The 19,215-nt window shown below is 32.8% G+C and overlaps 3 protein-coding genes across 4 annotated transcripts; 2 read left to right on the forward strand and 1 right to left on the reverse strand.

Annotated features, from left to right (window-relative positions):
- Nucleotides 1-1,979: 1,979 nt before the first annotated feature.
- LOC108335251 (uncharacterized) lies at nucleotides 1,980-6,729 on the forward strand. The gene is made up of 6 exons (XM_017571231.2): nucleotides 1,980-2,909; nucleotides 4,200-4,255; nucleotides 4,356-4,586; nucleotides 5,331-5,619; nucleotides 5,994-6,190; nucleotides 6,273-6,729. Exons 1-6 carry the CDS (start codon nucleotides 2,049-2,051, stop codon nucleotides 6,424-6,426), a joined length of 1,788 nt encoding a protein of 595 aa, XP_017426720.1. The 5' UTR covers nucleotides 1,980-2,048; the 3' UTR covers nucleotides 6,427-6,729.
- Nucleotides 6,730-7,989: 1,260 nt separating this feature from the next.
- Nucleotides 7,990-9,799, forward strand: LOC108334973 (GDSL esterase/lipase At2g03980). Its single transcript, XM_017570892.1, has 5 exons — nucleotides 7,990-8,245; nucleotides 8,331-8,455; nucleotides 8,848-9,093; nucleotides 9,253-9,505; nucleotides 9,615-9,799. The coding sequence occupies exons 1-5, from the start codon at nucleotides 7,990-7,992 to the stop codon at nucleotides 9,797-9,799; spliced, it is 1,065 nt and encodes a 354-aa protein (XP_017426381.1).
- Nucleotides 9,800-12,067: 2,268 nt separating this feature from the next.
- LOC108335275 (probable xyloglucan galactosyltransferase GT17) lies at nucleotides 12,068-13,830 on the reverse strand. 2 transcript variants are annotated; one of them, XM_052869028.1, is made up of 2 exons: nucleotides 13,096-13,830; nucleotides 12,068-13,013 (listed from the first exon to the last, which is right to left on the reverse strand). In XM_052869028.1, the coding sequence occupies exons 1-2, from the start codon at nucleotides 13,685-13,687 to the stop codon at nucleotides 12,175-12,177; spliced, it is 1,431 nt and encodes a 476-aa protein (XP_052724988.1). In that variant the 5' UTR covers nucleotides 13,688-13,830; the 3' UTR covers nucleotides 12,068-12,174. The 2 variants fall into 2 exon arrangements, with proteins under 2 accessions (XP_052724988.1, XP_017426742.1); XM_017571253.2 differs by having other exon boundaries at nucleotides 12,068-12,989; nucleotides 13,096-13,829.
- Between the last annotated feature and the right edge of the window lie 5,385 nt (nucleotides 13,831-19,215).

Consider the following 19,215-nt stretch of genomic DNA (forward strand, 5'->3'; position numbering starts at 1 on the left):
AATGCCAAAGGAAAAATTATGTTTTAATAAGTATTTAATAATTTGTTATCAGAAACTTAAAAGCAAAAGTTGAAGTCAATTTTTCAATCAAATTTGAAAATAAAAACACGCACATAAACAGATAAGGTTATTTTAAAAATAAATAAAAAAAATTAGTCATGGCGTGCTTTCTAATTAACAACCTCATTAAGTTATTATATAAGCAAACTTACTTGACATCTACGTACTTGCCATTTGCAGAGAGTAGTTTATTTTAAATTTAGTTTAGAAACACTTTGAAGAAAAAAACTGATGAAGTATTAAATAAGGATCTTTTCTAAAAAAAATAAAAATATATTTATGATATATTTAGACAAACTCCTTTCAAAATATGGGTTTTAATAAAAATAATTTTTTTAATATGTAAAAATATAAAATATATAAATAGTTTGCTCTTCGGAATAACATGGTCACTAAAACATTTAAGTCTTATTAATGGTGTATGATTTATCTCTTTGCATTTGAATTTCTTAATAACATATTATTTAATGATATAAAATCAGTTATAAAATATATAATTTGAACAAACTAATTAATTATAAATAATTTCAAAAAAACTATTTAGTTATTTATTTATAAGTTTTTTGAGAAAAAAAAACTTTAATAAAAGTAAAACACATTAAATTTCTTACAAGCTAGAATCAACCCATACTTTAAGATAAGTTAAATTTTAAAACAAAACATATATTATAATAGTAAAATAAATTTTATAATCCAAATTACATCCAGAAAATGAAAAATAGACATGGACATATATTAATATTTCAGTTATTTGAATGCACAATTACGACTTTGTTAAATTAAACTATTTTAAATATGACTTCAATAACTCAATTAAAAATACTAATTAAAAAAATTAATTAAATATATTTAAAATAATTAATATTAATTATTATGATCATAAAGCCGTTGGTAATGAATGTTTATCAGCTAATTAGCAGTGTTGAATTCAAATTTAAAAAGTACAGTTGTTAAAATTTGCCAAACAAAATTTTACCGTTGTTAATGATTTTAATTAACTCGAGTATTCCATGGCCAAGTAGAATAGATTATTTAACTATAGGTTAATTTAGGTATTTTTTCAGTTTAGAGTAAAAACTATGATGTAAGACTAATGAAATTTATCTAAAGATTAACTTCTGATTTAATTCAAGGCTAATCTATTTACTTTTCTATGGTGAATTTAAATTTGACGTACAAACTAAATCGAAACTATTTTAAATAGTTTTTAATACGTTCAGAACGTGGATTCGAATTCTCAAAACAGTACAACCAAACCCAGCCTTGAAATATTCAAAACCTAAATATGCATTTTCGTAATAAAAAAACTAATTTAAAGAAGAAAAATATTATTTGACCCACTCAGTTTTTTACATTCATTTCGAATCATCTTTTTTTACTTTTACTTTTTATTTTTTTAAAAAATATAAAATTTAAACTTTTATATAGTTAATTTATCTTTTATTATATGTCAAATAAATATAAAAATATATAATAATAAATTATTTATAAAAAAAAACCAATAAAAAAAGAAGACGGTGTCTGCGTCACTGTCACGTGAGAGTTCCTCGAACTCTCCACACTAACCATTTGTCAAAATCCCATATTCTACTTTTTTAATCCTAAATCCTATATTTTATAACTTGAATATTCATATTTGTCTTTTAATGTTTGTTTAGCTGAAAAATATTAGAGTGGGAGAAAATAAAATTAATTTCTATTGTTTGATACAATAAAAAAAGTAAATATAATTTTAAAAATTATTATCTTCCTATTTTCATTTATATATCCTATTTTTTATATTGTTCTTTAATTAAATACATTCATTCTTCGTTTGGTTGAGAAAAAAAAATTGTAATAATTGATAAAATAATAGATAGTAAAATAAGAACTTAAAAAATGTTTTTTAAATGTGCTGACTTTGTAATCTGAGAACTCTCACAGTTTAAATTCACCATAGTTCCATTTCTCTCTTCTCACTTCCACCTAGTTTTCCTTTCACTCAAACAATGGGTTTGGAAGTAGAAGAACCAATAACGACAGGACAATCCACAGCACCAGAAACGATGTCGTTGAGTTCACCGCAAAAAGTTCAAAACAACTTGACCGTTACATCCACGCTCCCAATCGTGCAGCCTCACGCGCTTCTCCCAAAGCCTGTGCCCCCAACCGCAGCACTCCGAAACGACGTCACCGTTTCCTCTGCATTTGGCAAGTTCTTTCACCAGCGCCGCCATGAGCTGTCGTCTGCAATCTCGCGAGGGATCTCCACTCTTAAGCACCAAACCGACGATGCTTTGAAGAAGAACAAGAACGAAGGCGTGACAGAGTTCAACCTCTCTGGACTGAAAATCTTTGTCGCGGTAAAAAAGAACGCACCGTTCTCACAGCGCCGCATCAGCTTCTTCTCGCGCTCAAACTGCAGAGAGTGCAGCGCAGTGCGGAGCTTCTTCAGAGAGAGAGCGCTGAGGTTCGTGGAGATAAATGTGGACGTGTTCACGGAACGGGATAAGGAATTGAGGGAGAGAACGGGGAGCACGACGGTGCCGAAGATTTTCTTTGGAGAAAAGCTGATAGGAGGGCTGGTGGAGCTCAACGCACTGCGGAAGGACGGCAACAAGGAGTTGGAGAGGCAATTGAAAGACGCAGAAGGAGAGGGGCCGGCGGCTCCGGTGTACGGGTTCGATGAAGCGGCGGAGGAAACAGTGAAGGAAGAAGCGGCTGAGGAGACTTTGAAGGTAGTTAAGGTTTTGAGGCAGAGGTTGCCAATTCAGGACAGGGTGTTGAAAATGAAGATTGCGAGGAACTGCTTTGCAGGGAGCGAGTTGGTGGAGTTTCTGGTTCGCCACCATGGCTACGCTCCTACCAAGGTATGCTCAATTTGAGTTTTATTTTATTTTTCTATTTTTTTTTATTTATTTATTAAATTTTGAGTTTGAATTCAATTAGGATAAAAATAAGAATGAATTAATCTTAAGGGGCATCAATTATACAGATATTAATTTAGACATAACGTTTTATTTTTAGAACGATAAAAATTAAACCTGTGTATACTTTTTAGTTTTTTTTTTCTTTTCTTTTAATCAACAAAGTGTAAGTATTTTATATATACTTGAGTACTTAAGATGCCTATAGAAAAAATATGTACAAATTAACTGTCATTTAGTCCTTCTATGTATATATTTTTAGTCAAAATTGGAGTTTCGATACATAAATTTTATTATAAATTAAAATAAATCTCATAACGTATTAATTGAAATAAACATAAAAAAATAGGATAAAAAAATATTTTTAATAATAACTAGTGAAACATGCGTGTCTATTTTTTTTAATTATAGTGAAATATGTTTTTAAAAAAGTTGTTTTGATAATTATTATTAGAATAAACATATTAAAAAAATAAGCAACTCCAAAATTCACGTTAAAACTTCAATAAAGAAATTTGGATATTTCGGATGCTAAAAAGCAAATTTAATCTGAATTTAACCCATCTCTAATCACGAGTAACTGTTTCACTTTTATCAATCCTTATTTTTAAAAAATATATTATTATCATTATTTGTTTTAGTTGTGATTCGAGTAATTAAAAGTTATAACAAAATAGAACAATTTTATTTGATGTTTTAGATTAAAGTTTAAGTTGTAGTAAAATGCAACAATATTCATTAACACTAACTAGTTTAAATGTAGAATAGTAAAGACAATTACAAATGAATGTAACATAAAATTATAGAAATTAAATGACTAAATTATAGATATTTTATAAAAAAATAGGAAAAATTGATAAAATAATTTATACCAATACGTGTAATTATCTATCTTTAAATTGTTTTAGATTAAATTTTAAATCAAATATATTAATATTATTATTAAAGTGCTCATAGTGGGAATCGAGTAATGCCTGCCATTTGTAAGGTTACTAGCCTTTTGCCTGTGCAGCAGTAATCAAAGTTCATCAATAAAGTAAAATTAAGGCCAACAATCATTGTAGTGACTATTATGTGATTTAGAATTGGCACGCGACATTTATAATTTCTGGTTTCTTAATATAATGTATATTGTTTTAAATGTTGCAATTTCAAACATACTATGATCCCCAATTTTGTTGCTCTAACTGCAAAGTTTCTACTAAATGGTTTCCATTACAAACATATGTTTAGGCTGTTGAGATTGGAAAACAGTTATGCAAGAAGCACTTCATCCATCATGTTTTCGGGTAAGTTAAGAATTTTTTATGAAACAACAAGTGCATTTTAATAAACGAGCTACACTCCTTCATTAATATTATTCTTGCCATTGTCAACCTCCATTTTTAGGGAAAATGATTTCGAGGAGGGAAACCACTTCTATAGATTCATTGAGCACGAACCCTTAATCTCCAAATGCTTTAACTTCCGTGGTGCCACGTATGATAGTGAACCGAAGGCTGCAGCTGCAGTGTGTGATAGGCTCACCAAGATTATGTGTGCTATTCTTGAGTCTTATGCTTCTGAAGACAGGAAACGTATTGATTATCTGGCCATTAGCAAAAGTGAAGAATTTCGTAGGTATGTCGTGTCACATACAAATACACCAAGTTGTATATTTTGTGTATATTATTGTGAATGCAATGCATGATTTTGTTTCCCCGAGTAACCATATATTTGCTCATTCTAAGGTTATTCTTGCGGATCTTCAATTTTCAGAATTTCATATCCCCTCTGATGTGAGTAATAATGAATTCATTACATGCAAATAGACAAGCTGGGCTGTCTAATCATTGATTTTCACCGCGTTACCTATTTAGTGTCTTTAAATTAGTCAAGCTTTGTTGTTGAATTCATCAATTTTGATAATCATTAGTCTGATTGGCAAATTTTAATTTTCAACGAACAACTTGAGAATGTAAGCCAATGCCTGGATTTTCTCGCTCAAGCAATGTGATTTGAACCGTTTCCTGTATAAACTACTATATAGTATCTACATTACTTAAACATGATGAAAGGAATCTAGACTTTTGTTATTGATGGTTTAAAATGATTTTCATGATAATGAAGTAATAATAACAAAACAGGATGCTATGTTAATAGTACGAATATGAATATTTCCCGATTGAGCAGCTCACTTGCTGTCTCTGCTGAACCTTTTACTTTTGCCCTGCTTCTGTGTTCACTGTCTTGGTAAGAATGTAGTTGACTTTTTATGAAATGAATGTACTTTGATATACTTACAGAGAACATGAAAAGAACGAAGTGGCGCAGGTATCATATTTTGCGTAACTAAAGTTAAATTTCTTGTTTTCCTAACTGCAGGTATGTAAACATGACCCAAGATCTGCAGCGGGTGAATCTATTGGAACTATCAGAAAACGAGACACTTGCCTTCTTCTTAAATTTGTACAATGCTATGATCATCCATGCTGTCATTAGAGTCGGGTGTCCTGAAGGTGTGATTAATAGGAGATCCTTCTCTGAGTTCCATTACTTGATTGGAGGGCATCCTTATTCTCTTAGTGCTATTAAAAATGGAATCCTCAGAAGCAATCGGAGGTCACCATACTCCTTAATCAAGCCCTTTGGCTCAGGAGACAGGCGCTTAGAGGTAAGCAGTGTCTGTGCATAAGGTTTTGGATAATTTGATGCTGGTTGAACTGAACCCTTATCGTTAACAACCATGTAAATTAGGGACGAAATCATGTTCTTTATATACTTTCCATCAAGCCTTCAAATGAACAATGACATATAGAACTTTTATTTTTCTGACACTATATGGAAGGTGGTGTTGCTGACTTAAAAAAAAGTACCACTCTGCACATCATTAATTCATTATTTGAAACTTGAAGGCAAAGATATTTATCCATTGCTATAGTTTCAACAACTTTTGTGTGTCTTTTCTAATTTATTTTTTTCTAGTTCCCAGTCAATTCATTCCTTTCTCATACCAATAATGATTCACTTGTTCCTACCAAAATGCAGCTTGCTCTTGTAAAAATGAATCCGTTAGTTCACTTTGGCCTTTGTAATGGCACGAAGTCGAGCCCAAAGGTGAGGTTTTTCTCACCCTATAGAGTAGCAGAAGAGTTGAGATGTGCAGCTAGAGAGTTTTTTGAGAATGATGGAATTGAAGTGGACTTGGAGAAGAGAACGATTCATCTCACTCCAATTTTCAAGTGGTAAGCAGTTTGTGCTTTACTGCAGCCTTGGTTTCGACTTGCAATCTTTAGCATTCTGCTCAAGAAATAATTATATTGGCAGGTACTCTGGGGATTTCGGACAAGAGAAGAACATGTTAAAGTGGATAATAAATTACTTGGATGCAAATAAAGCTGGTCTTTTGACACATCTCTTAGGTGATGGTGGCCATGCTAATGTCTCTTACATGAGTTATGATTGGTCAATAAATTACTGAGTAGTTGGGAACCGTTATTTGTTCTGCATATATCTCAATTTTTAATTTATTAGAGTGTATGAAAGAAAGACTTTGATTGATATTGATACCAAATCTGAGTGTAGATGAGATATTACTTATATAGACCGTACAATTTGTAAACCAAAATCTGGTGAAAAATGGTCATATTTGTATCTGTGAAAGAAGGAGCATCTAGATGACCGACCAACGATTGAATCCACGAGTTTCTACTTGGGTGAGATTTTTACAGAAAATGTATCAAAGTTAAACTATACTTATATATTATGGGTGTTCTATATGTTATCACACCGACCAACGTAAGAAATTGCCCCCTAATGTTTTTTATATTCTCTCAGTAGCCAATTTTATGTTGTGTATTTGGTGATGAACCTTTTTCTGCAGCGTAGAAAAGTATTAGTTGTGTGATTGACTGCTATAACAAATCAAGAGCGGATACCTAACACTCTACACTCCAAACAAAATTTGAATTATTGTGTTTTTGGTATTCGACATTCAAAATATATTGATGTGCTTTTGGTATCGAAACAGTGCGGGATTACTCCATGCACCTCTCCACCCTTCTCCGTACACTCCTACATTTCAAAAATATCATTCTTCAAAAAGCTTTTTTTTTTAATAAATTTCAAAATTCGTTGAAGTTTTTGAAAAAAATTTCAACAGATTTCGAGAAATATTTAAGGCAATGTTATGAAGATACAGTGCCCTATTTGACATAGTAGAAAGATTTACTTATCTTTTGTAATATGAATTTTTATCTACAATATTTAAGAATTGTTAGTCATATTTTTTGGCTAAATACCTCAAAAAGAGGATTTCTCTTCTGTAATCAAATTGTTTGAAAATTATTATGCTCGATATAGGATTGATAGGAAAATGTAATTAAAGGACTTTCTATTACAATTGCATTTGTAAATGTCATGCATAAGGATTGGAGTACCTAAGTACTCAATTTAATATCATACAGTTTTCTTTGGTGATAAACACAAATAAATAAAAACATACTTTAAAAAGAAAGGTGTATAAGAAACAAATTTAAGAGAGAAATAAATTTAAGAAAATAAGGGTTAGTTACACACGCATTTTACTTTTGCAATTCATTTTCTTAAAACTTAATCGTTAATATTAATTATTTATTAGAGTAAAAGAATTTACAATAAAGAGATTTAAAAATGAAAAATACTATAAAAATGAACTTGATTGGACATAACTATTTTATATATGGCTACCTTCTAACTTATAGAAACTATATTTACACAAAAATAAAAATAAAAAATATAAGTTTAGAAATTAATTAAGAAAGATGGAGCTAAAGATAGATGAAAAAGGGAAGAATAAAGAAGAATGAGTTACCCTTTACCTAATTTGGAAAGGAATAACAAAAACCGTATTTGGGAATAAAATAGGAATTAAACAATAAAGCATGCTGAGAGATAACTACAAACATTTGAGTTGTACTTTTCCTAATGAAGCAATAATGCTTACTATAAAAACCATTATTTAAGACATTATTTGCATTGTTCAATTGCTCCAAAAGAAAACAAAATGGAAAAAAGCTCAAAAATTTTCTGGGTTATTTCCATAATCATAACTCAACAATTAGCATTCTTGGCCAATGCCTCACATCCTAGAAAGAGGATTGTGGCAGCTTTATACGTTTTTGGTGATTCCACTGTAGATGCTGGAAACAACAACAATCTCAACACACTTGCCAAGGCAAATGCATTTCCGTACGGCATTGACTTCAATAATTGTTCCACAGGAAGGTTTAGCAATGGCAAAACCCTTGCTGACCTTATTGGTAATATTTCGATTTAATGTTTCCATGCAAATGTAAAAAAAAAACAATCTTACTAAGATTTTTTTACATTTTTTTCCTTATGTAGCTATTAGACTGAGTTTGCCAATGCCACCTCCGTACTTAGGTGTGCCCAAGTCTAAGAGACATCAAGTAATAAGAGGGATTAACTATGCATCAGGCTCTTGTGGAATCTTGAATTCAACTAGAACAGTAAGATTCAAAATAAATAAATAGTGTTTAGTATGCTTTTTCTTCTCAAACTATTTTCTAAAATTATGTTTTATCTTTAAAAACTATATATTTACTTCTTTGCATTATATGAAAGTCATATAAAATATCCTTTCAACAAACAAGACATGGAAGTTATATTCTAATTAACATTGGAACTCCATTTATGATATAATAAATAATTTAGATGTTATTTTTTGAAAAGATGCTTTAGATAATTTTTATAAAATACATAAACAAAATAAACATACATTTAATATGGGGAAAAAATATAATCTTTAAAAGTAACTTCATCATAATAAGAAATATATTTGACTCAAATAAAAATTTCTTGTTCAGTTTCTTTCTCATCATATTTTTATTTTGTGACGAAGGGGGATTGCTTGTCTTTAGACAAACAAATTGAATACTTCACCTCAACTGTGGTCAATGATCTTCCAAGAAGCATACATAGCAAAACAAAATTAAGGCATTACTTGGCCAATTCGTTATATCTCTTATCAATTGGATCTAATGATTACATGTTGAATTATTTCAAGTATCCAAATGGAACGAATAACAATCTAAATCCAGAAAAATATGCAGATTACCTACTTGAACAATTGGCTTCACGTATCAAGGTAATCTTTTTAATAAATGATTTGAATTATACGATGATTTCTCATAGGTAGTAATTGGTAAATTTTAATATGTCACTTTTCAATTAAGTATTTTACATATCATAAGTATTTAAATTTTCCGAAAGAATGTGTTTCCTTCATTCTTTTTTTTTTCTCCAGAGAATTTATGATCTTGGAGCTCGAAAGTTTGTAGTAAGTAGAATTGGTGAAATTGGTTGCACACCAACATGTGTTATAAGGACACCATATTCCCAAAAATGCAATGAAGATATAAATCAAAAGGTTAAGCACTACTCAGAAAAACTCCCTGTGAAGCTACAAGAGCTGCAAACCCAACTCTCACATTCACACTTTATTAATTTGGATAATTACAATTTCTCCCAGAAAATTAGAAATTCTCCTGAAAAATTTGGTAAACAACGTCTCCCATGAATCTCTTATAAAAAAGGAAATAAAAAGTTTATGTGTTTTTTGTATTCTAGTATGATCATAGCTGATGCTTTTATTTATTACATTTTCAGGGTTCAAATATATTTTTGACTCTTGTGTCCAAAGAAGGAAACCTTGTGCAAATCGGAATGAATATTATTTTTTTGACTTTGCTCACCCTACTGAAGCTACAAATAAAATATATGCAAATGAGTGTTTTAGTGGAACCCAATTGTGCCTTCCTTACAATATTCTGAAATTGATTCATGGAAACTAAAATATTTGTACCACGTTCTTATATAAATATATCATCAACAACTTTTTTTGTTATTTGTTGTTCACTTTCTCCTTATGTATGATAAACAAGTTAAACCCCGTTTAAAGTGTTTTATGATTTTGAACAATTAAAATGGACTTGTACTATATAGTAGAGAGAGAAGAAGAGAAAAATACAATAAATATTGTAGAAAAAGATGGTTTTGGAAATCAAATATCAAGAATTTGAGTTTTAGGAGAGGGATGAATGCCTATATGAAAGGTAAATAAATTGAAAAAATAATACTCTATACTTATTTTTTTTTATAATTATACCTAGTATGGTTGGAAATATGTTACTAGGAAATATTTTTACAGTAAATATAATTTCATTACATATTATATTTTCATGAGATACTCGATGGTTGTGTACATGTGTTTAAACACGGTTTAATATATATATATATATATATATATATATATATATATATATATATATATATATATATATATATATATATCGTATTAATAATGTGAAGGTAATGGATATTAATAATTTTCTCCACAAGAATATGGATTAAATTAGTATCTTCAAAAGGTTTAAGTATTTGTGTGGAAGTTTACAATGACTTATGTATATATTAGGTTGTGGGGTTGAGTGTTTCTTTCATACTATCTTCTTCACTCCTTAACTCTTTTATTTGATGTTTCATTTTCCCATCCGATCTAATGTACCTGTTAAAGATACTTTAATTTTTAAGTTAGTTTGATATTCGAACAGTTTAATAATAATGTTATAATAGATATGTTGCTAAAAGTTTCAACGACACCTTTGACTTGAGTTTATACATTTTTCCATAGATTACTGATTATATTTATGGCTTAATTATGTTAAATCTGATTATTAACATGTTTACCTTAATCGAATTGTCATCGCTATCTCTTCAAGGAATTCCCCTGGTCAGGTTGACATGAGATACACCGATAATGTATGAGTGTCTTCATGGTCACTTGGGTTGATCGAAATTGTCCTAAAAATTATTGGTAATCTATGATGCTGGATTATTCAGAGAAAGTAAAACCGCTGTTAATACACTTATGAGGATAAAACCCCAACCACGAAAAATATCCTAATATTAAATACAATTTTTCTTCTTGTAGTGTAAATTTTGAAAACCACATATATCAAATCAGTACACACATGAATGGTGTTTCTAACTTTATATCATTGACTATATAAAATAAATAAAAGAATATTGAATCAAACTGATGATAAATTATGACACTTTTTTTAAGGCGATGGAGTATTATCTAAGAATTTTTAAGTCAAACGTGTTCGGTACACACTCTTTCTTCGTTATTTTTGACGAGTCATGCATGACAACAAATCTCAAAGAAATAGACGGGGATTGCGACCACATGGTGTTGGTCAATTTGTACGCAAATATTTGGCTGAACGTTTCTTGAAAGAGCATTTTTCTTCCGCTAATTGTGCATTTACCATACTATAATAATAGCATTAGAATAAAAAACTAAACCCTAATTGAAATATATTACAGAGTGGCAAATTCAAAGACTATAATATAATAATTTCCTAGTTAAATTAAACATTATAAAGAAATTAGGTAAAAAATGAAAAACTTCCTCCAAATACTCTATCGGGATATTAATACAAAACCAAAAACTGTTGCCTTAAATGTACGTCACTTTCCTCAACACACAATCCCAAACATTATTAACGATTCCATTTATTGCTTCTACCTTCCTCTATTCACTGCCACCACCGCCATTTACACCTCTAATATCTCACAACTTGGTCACAGATTGAGCCGAAAAAGGAAAAAATAAAAAATAAAACTTGGTCAACTCAGAATGTGATTAGCTTTAAGTTTATAATCACACAATTTTACTTTTAACAATTTAATCATTTTTGTGAAATTGATTGTTTCATGTATTATAACTATACTACTTTCTAATGTTCAAAACACATGACAAGTTAATGGAAGATGAGTATATTAGAATGAATGAAAAAGACTAAAATCACATATATATACCTTTAAACAAACCCAATTGATAAATTAAAAGCTAAAACTTGTCACCAAAACACATGTATCATAATTGCAATCAATTCTGACTTACCGATTATTTCCCAAACCTGTATTTTCTGTGGTTAAAATTATTTATGAATACTTTTATTAAAAGAAGTTCTCTTACAAACTGAAACCAACTTAATAAAAATAAATTTCTTACATTAAATTAAAATATAATTCTAAAAAATCGAACTATTTCTACAAATGAACATGTTTATAATTTTTCCATTCATGATTAAAACTCTTTCATTTTTTATTCATTTCTTTTATAAAAATGTCATGTTGCCATGCACGCGCTTCAACATGTTCAAATGTCGGCGCTTACCAAGCTTCTGGTTTCGTCCAAAACGAGCCGTGAGAGCTGTTGCAGCGCGACATCCACAACATCCTCAAACCCAACAACTCCACTCGCATCGGGGTGCGTGTAAGTGAGTTTCGGGATCAACCCAATGACCACCTCACGCATTTTCTCAACCTCTTTCTCTTCAATAATCGCAAGCACATCTTCGATCCTCTTCTTCCCTTCATTCACCTCTCTCTCGTCTATGAATACCGAATACGTATCCCTCTCCGTAGGAAAATACCACACGTACTGTGTATAAGCAGTATGTTCTGAGAAAAACACGGGAATACACCCAGCAAGAACCGAGTCGAAGGTTGACCGGCGCGTGAAGGAGTCTCCGGGGGCCTGAAGACAGAACGTGGACTTGCTCATAACTTCCAGAACATTCATGGGGTTGTGGCACCGAGCATCACCACTGGCGCACTGTACCAAAACGCAGCGTTCCGATGCGTCGCATTGCGTCACGATGTGGTCACGGACCTTGGCTTTGGCGAGGTTGGGACGCGTGCCGCCGACGAAGGAGAAGAGGAACGGACGAGGGCGTTGGCGAACTGTGTTCTGCCACGTAAGCATCTCGGAGAGGGTTTTGGGGTGGAAGTAGGAGGGGTAGGGGATTGCGAATTGGTTGTGTCCTTGCCAGGGATGTCTTTCCACTGTTAGCACCGACATGTTTCGGACAGTGGGTAGGTTAAGGAAGATGTTTGCTCCGAAGTCGGGTCCATCTTTTGTGCGCATGAAATCCCACGCTGTTCTCCCCACGGCAACAAAATGGTCTTTCCCTACACGTAACCAAACACATTTTCCTTTTTACCATTATATATATATATATATAATATATATAATGCAGCAATAATGCAGGGAGATTTAGGTTACAGTTCTTTTTACCATTGTTCCTTTTCCACCATGGTTGACTCTGGAGGAAGTCAACAAGATCGACGGCCAAAGCATCACGGAGGGTGAGATTGTGCTCACGGAAGACGCTGGAAGCGTGAAGACCACCATAGAAGGGGATGTAGAAGAGACGGGCGGCGTGGGGATCGGAGGTGCGGCAGGGGTGGTTCTGAAGACGCGCGTGCACGATCATGTCTCCGATGAACTGGTGTGTGGCGTACCAGGAGGGAGTGGGAAGGGGTTGGCCAAGGCCATTGTTAGCGACATGGGGGCACATGTTGGTGTAGATGTTAAGGTTCTGACAACGTTGGAGGAGTCCTAGGTTGAAGCGCGAGGGGAGGGCGTAGATGTAGAACAACGGTCCTGATCCTTGGCATGTTGTGGTAGTTTGGTTTTGTGATGGTGTGAGGGGATGGTGATGGCGAAGAAGAAGAAGCCATGAAAGAAGAAAGAGTGATAAGAAGATGGTGTACCTTAACTTGTTGGTGATTATGTGATTGTGGGGTTCTTTGGATTTCGAGAAGGATGGTGTTTGGGAAGGAAGAGAGTGCAGAGGGGTAGTTGGTGATGGCTTACGGAAGAACATGGAGGAAAGCGAAGAGGAAAGAGAAGAAATTGGGTTGTGTTGTGTCGTTGCTGATGGATGAAGGAAGACGGTGACCTGTTTGGACAATAGATGGTAGAGTGATTGGTAGGTGTGGAAGTCATTGTGTGGGACACAAACTTCTACTGCTGTTGGTCAATAACAAAGCCCAGGACAGCTTGGAACAGTTCTTAAACATTACCTTTCATGAAATTTTCGTAACAAAACATATATGTATAATAATTTGTCCAAATAATCTATTTTAAAAATTTTATTAAAAAACTCAATATATACAAATAGAGGGTATAAGTAATTATTATTAATATTAATATTTCTATAGTTACTTACTGTGACATCCCAAAAATACAGTCATAAACCATATAATTAGAAATCACTTTTAATAATAATTCAAAACAGTTTTCCAACTAAAAACAGAAATCGAAAACGAACGCTCAAAGACGAACGTCCTTGAGTACAGTTATAACATAAAGAATGAACGCGCAAAGCTGCACGTTTTACAACAAGAGTTACAAATTAAGGTCGAACGTAAAATAAAACCCTGACCGAACGGTTTACACGGAACAAATACCGAATGGTCTAAAAACTCAAAAGGAACTAATGAGTAGGTCGAACGACCACTCTAACAAGCACCTATACTACTGGCCGAGCGTCTCACTGCTCGGTCTTCACTTCAACTTCTATTAGGTTCTCTTCGTTCAGTGCCTCTCCCAAACGCTCGTCTCCTTCTGCTCACATCCACACGGATGATCATTGCAATGACAGGACGGACGTACAAAACGAGACAACACAAGGAAAACGCAGGATAAGCTTATGTAATTTAACTCATGCATCAACATACAAATTCAAGTAAACAGTTCATTGCACACATACATATCAACGCACGCATTCATCACATATCAACACACTTTAACGTACGTACTAAATAAAAACTCAACACTAGACTGACCGTCCGGACTGTATGAATTCTGCGTAGTTACAGGCGTTCGCGCACCCGGGTGGTGTGGTAACTGGCATCCTCATCAGCTGCCACCCGAGGTTAGTACGTTCGTCCAAAGTACCTCTAAGGACGACGACCTCCTACCGTTCCCACGCATGACGTGCGCCCTCTACATGAGGACGAGCACTCACGGAACATCAGGATCGAATAGCCAGCATTAACTTCCCACAGTCATACTTTACAAATTCCAACATTTTTCAAGAGTCGTTCCTACCTGGAACGCACGTTCAAAGATCACAACTTTCATTCCATCTCATATACTTTCCAAAATTTACTATTCATCATTCATATTCATTTTCCATCATTTATAGGGAAACCACCAAAAACCGAACGTTCTGTCCCCAATGAAATCGAGGACGAACGCTGTGAGCGAGACCTAAAGGACGCTCGTTCGAACACGAACGACAGAGTTACAATTACGTTTGGAAATAGTCGAGTAAGGTTCTGTTCATTGGACGAACGTTATTTACCTTGAGAATCAGTTGAATGAACTGACGCTTGTGAACTCAAACCAGTACTTCAAGAATAATTTAAGTGGGAAGGCTCTAGGCCGAATACATCAAATACGAACGTCTAAGTAATGCAAGAAAGGTTTTTATGAAAGTTCTCGTTCTGAGTCCACTGCTGGTTAATGACTGAGCGTAGAAATCTAAAGTTGGGCGTCCGCTAAATTTACGAGAAAAGAGTACGGGCGCTCAAAATAATAGCAAATATCATTTAGGGCGAGCGCCCAGTATAAGACCGAGCCTCATTTAGAGCGAGCGCTCAGTATAAGACCAAGCGTTCCCAGTACGAACGTCAGGTGTGAGACCGAACGTTTAATAATTGAAATTAATAGAACTTGATAAATATACTAAGGGACTTTTGAAGAAGTGTTTACGAACGGGAAAGTATACTGTTACATATATATACATGTACAGTTACAAAAGAAGGAAGTTTATCAAAAATACCAGATTCAACAGTGCTTGGCCGAACGCTCAAGCAAAGTAATTTAGCACGAGGACGCTCGTCCTCGACCAGGATTCTATCCAGACGACAGAATCCCATTTCTATTATGTTTGCCAAGAAAACCGAACGGTCAATGACCGTTCAGTAACGAACGCATGTTATCATAGGGGAAATTTTCTCATTTCATTCCATTTACATTCCAGTTCATTTCTCATCTAAATCTCATAATTACATTCGTTCATATCAAAATCAAATCTCATATTTCTTACGATTCATATCATGTAAATCCACATTTCATTCCACCAAATCAACGAACGTTCATGCATATCAACCACAGCAAATATCATGCATTATACCAATCAAATAACGAACGTTCATATCATTCAATTTCAACAAACATCATGCATTATACTCATACGAACGTTCACCCAACATACATCAAACCAGTTAAATCAAATAAGCTTCCCTTACCTTAGTATGACCGAACATTCTCAAATGCAGAGACACAACCCCTCAACCATTGATTCTCCTACTGTCAACGCTCGTTAATCCACAGCCCTGATTCACGAACCGAACGGTTCCTCTGAAAACTCTTGACGCCGAGCGTCCTTCAATGGTGCCGGAATACTGGTCGGAGGAGATAAAGTGGGTGTTTCTTTGGAGAGAAGGTGCAAAGAGCTTTGAGAGAAGGTTCAGAGAATGCAGAGAGTAAGAGGAGAGAAGGAATTCTCAGAAATGAAGCAAAGAGGGGCGTGCAGAGGGAGTGGGGAATAAGTTCAGAATCTCAGATCTGTTCCCACTCCCTTTCCAGTGCACGTTCAGTCTGGCAGCCGCGTTGCCATCGCACTCACTACGTTTCTGGCAACCCATACCGGACGGTCGTCCATTCAGCGGTCGCCACGTGTTTTCCACTACCGCCGAACGCACGTTCACACGCTGACAGCACGTTCTCCACTGACGTTTCTGACTGCCCATGCTGGACGGTCGTCCATTCAGCGGTCGCCACGTGTTTTCCACTTCAGATTCTTGATTGCCCATACCGCGCGTAGCTGGCGTCCGTCAGTGGAACGTCAGGCGCTGTGGTCGCCATGTGTACTGCTGAGGTGGCTCGTTCTGCGATCGCCACGTGGACTCCACTACCGCACGTTTTTTTTTTTGAGTCCTGACACTTACATAAATTAATATTATGCATAATAACTATCTAACAATATTATATCTAATTTGTTTCATGGATATGGTCAAAATCTCCATAACATACTCCTTCATACCTCCTAATCAGCTTAAGTAATCTAGCTTAAGTTAGTTTAGTCAAAATCACAATAAAATTTTAAATTTGTAATAAATGTAATAACTTACTTTTTTTTAACTTTGATTTTTATTTATTGGTTTGAAGATGAATATCCATAGTGGAATTTTAACTATGATCCAATCACGACCCATTTCTCAATTAAGTATTTAAGAGTTTCTATTGTTAGAAACCGTCCAATGTCTCTGTCTCTTATTTCCAAAACCGTGCAGTCAATTGATATAGTTTACTAACAATATTAAAAAATAGATTCTATTATCTTTAAATAATGAATAAAAACAAAAACATGATAAAATGTAACTATTACGTAAACTTATTATTTTAATGTTATGGATTAAAAATAATATCAATTTTTATGTTTACACGAAATATTTAGCTTTGAAATATTTATTTGATGTGAATATTGATATTACTTTTAGTTAGTTTAGTTCAATATTATGATCTATGGTAAATTATAATACATAACAAAGATATGAAATATTGAAAACAAAATATTATTAAATTATTTGTATAACATTTTTTAAGATTTCATTTATCCAGATTATCCTGAAAATTCGCAAATCAACCATTATACGAAGAAGGTCAACAAAATTAACCTATAATTAATGTATAAAACCTACCAACTTTTTCATACTAAATCATAGCGTAGGATGGATGAGTCTGCATTGCCTATGATAGAATCTAATACGTGTTCATCATCAAATTGATCGTGATATATAAGGTTTAGTTTGTAAATATTGATGAAAGTTTGTCTTAAAAACTAAAGGTGATACAAAACATTGAAAAAGAAGAAGGTATTGGAATGATGAGTAATGCGATGGATAGAAGATTCCAAAAGATAAATATCTCAAGTGCTTACTAAAAGCGCACTTGGAACACTTCATTTTTGCGTCGTCCAAAGTTGAAAAGATGCGTTCAGTCACTTCCTCATATAATTTGTTAAGTTTGTCTTCTTCTTTGTCTTTTTCCCTCAACTTTTACTTTTTATTTTTTTCAACGTGTTTTATTCTTCCTTTTTTATATATGTGTAATTGATGTTTACTAATTATTATTATTATTATAAATATTTTTTTTATCTTTTTTTGTTGCACGTCAAAAGTTTGATATAAATTAGTATTGTGTTTGCATCTCTGTATTATTCTTATGCATTGTACAACTAAGCAACTTGAACATCATGATTATGTATAATTCAATATTAAAGTTATCCTTGAAACATAAAAAACAGAGCAATTTGGATTTTGGTCCAATAATGCGGTGACACAAGAATCACTTCGTTTCACCATTATTAATTATTGAAGAAATTCTAAAGAAAAATCAGAAGAAAATCCATGGTTGGGTTTGTTTATGGGAATACTTTCTCGCAAAAAGAAGAGTGAGTATTCCTTCAATTGATGTTCAATAATTAACCAAGAAATGAAAGGATTGATTTATGGAAAAATGCTGTTTCACTCTACCTTTAAACATATAAAAAATAATATAATACCTTAAAATTAAATTATCAATACAAGCTTATATCATATATATATATATATATATATATATATATATATATATATATATATATAAATATAAATGCAAATATGTGTACAAAGAAAAAAATAGAAATAATCTCTATTGGTTTTCAATGACTTTTTCTTTTCTATATATTTATATTTATTCACGTAGAAAATACAATCACTACAATTTATAACATAAACAACACATGCCATGGTAAATATATTCAAAAGAAAATATTCAACTCACAAGTTTACATAATGCATTTTAGTGTATGACCAATTCAAGATATACTTAACCTGCATTCAATTTACTCTATGACAACAACAACCAATTTCATTCTAAATAACACATTATTCTCATCAGAGAGAGACCATTGACAGATTTAATCCATTTTTCACATTTCAAAACATCTTAGTATAATAAAAATCACAATTTTCTAATTCAATCCAAATTCAATTTTCAATAACAAGATTAATACATCAATTTCAACATATCATCACAGTTTAAGACATAAAAATCATTAAAAAGCGAGATTAAACGTAGAGCTATAATTAGCTTCTCTCACCTTAGTTAAAGACACATTTCCCTCAAACAAGAATTTTTCTAAAAAACCAAAATTTATTGAATTCCTTACCCGATCAACAAAAACCCTAATTATAGTTCTTATGTCTACCATTATGATAAGAAAGCAATAGAGTCGTCAAAAGCAACCTTGAGTAACATGTATGGCTTTAGAGCCACACATAACTCTAGGAATTAAAA

This window comes from Vigna angularis, chromosome 10, assembly GCF_016808095.1.
Source record: "Vigna angularis cultivar LongXiaoDou No.4 chromosome 10, ASM1680809v1, whole genome shotgun sequence".
Classification (NCBI taxonomy): domain Eukaryota; kingdom Viridiplantae; phylum Streptophyta; class Magnoliopsida; order Fabales; family Fabaceae; genus Vigna; species Vigna angularis.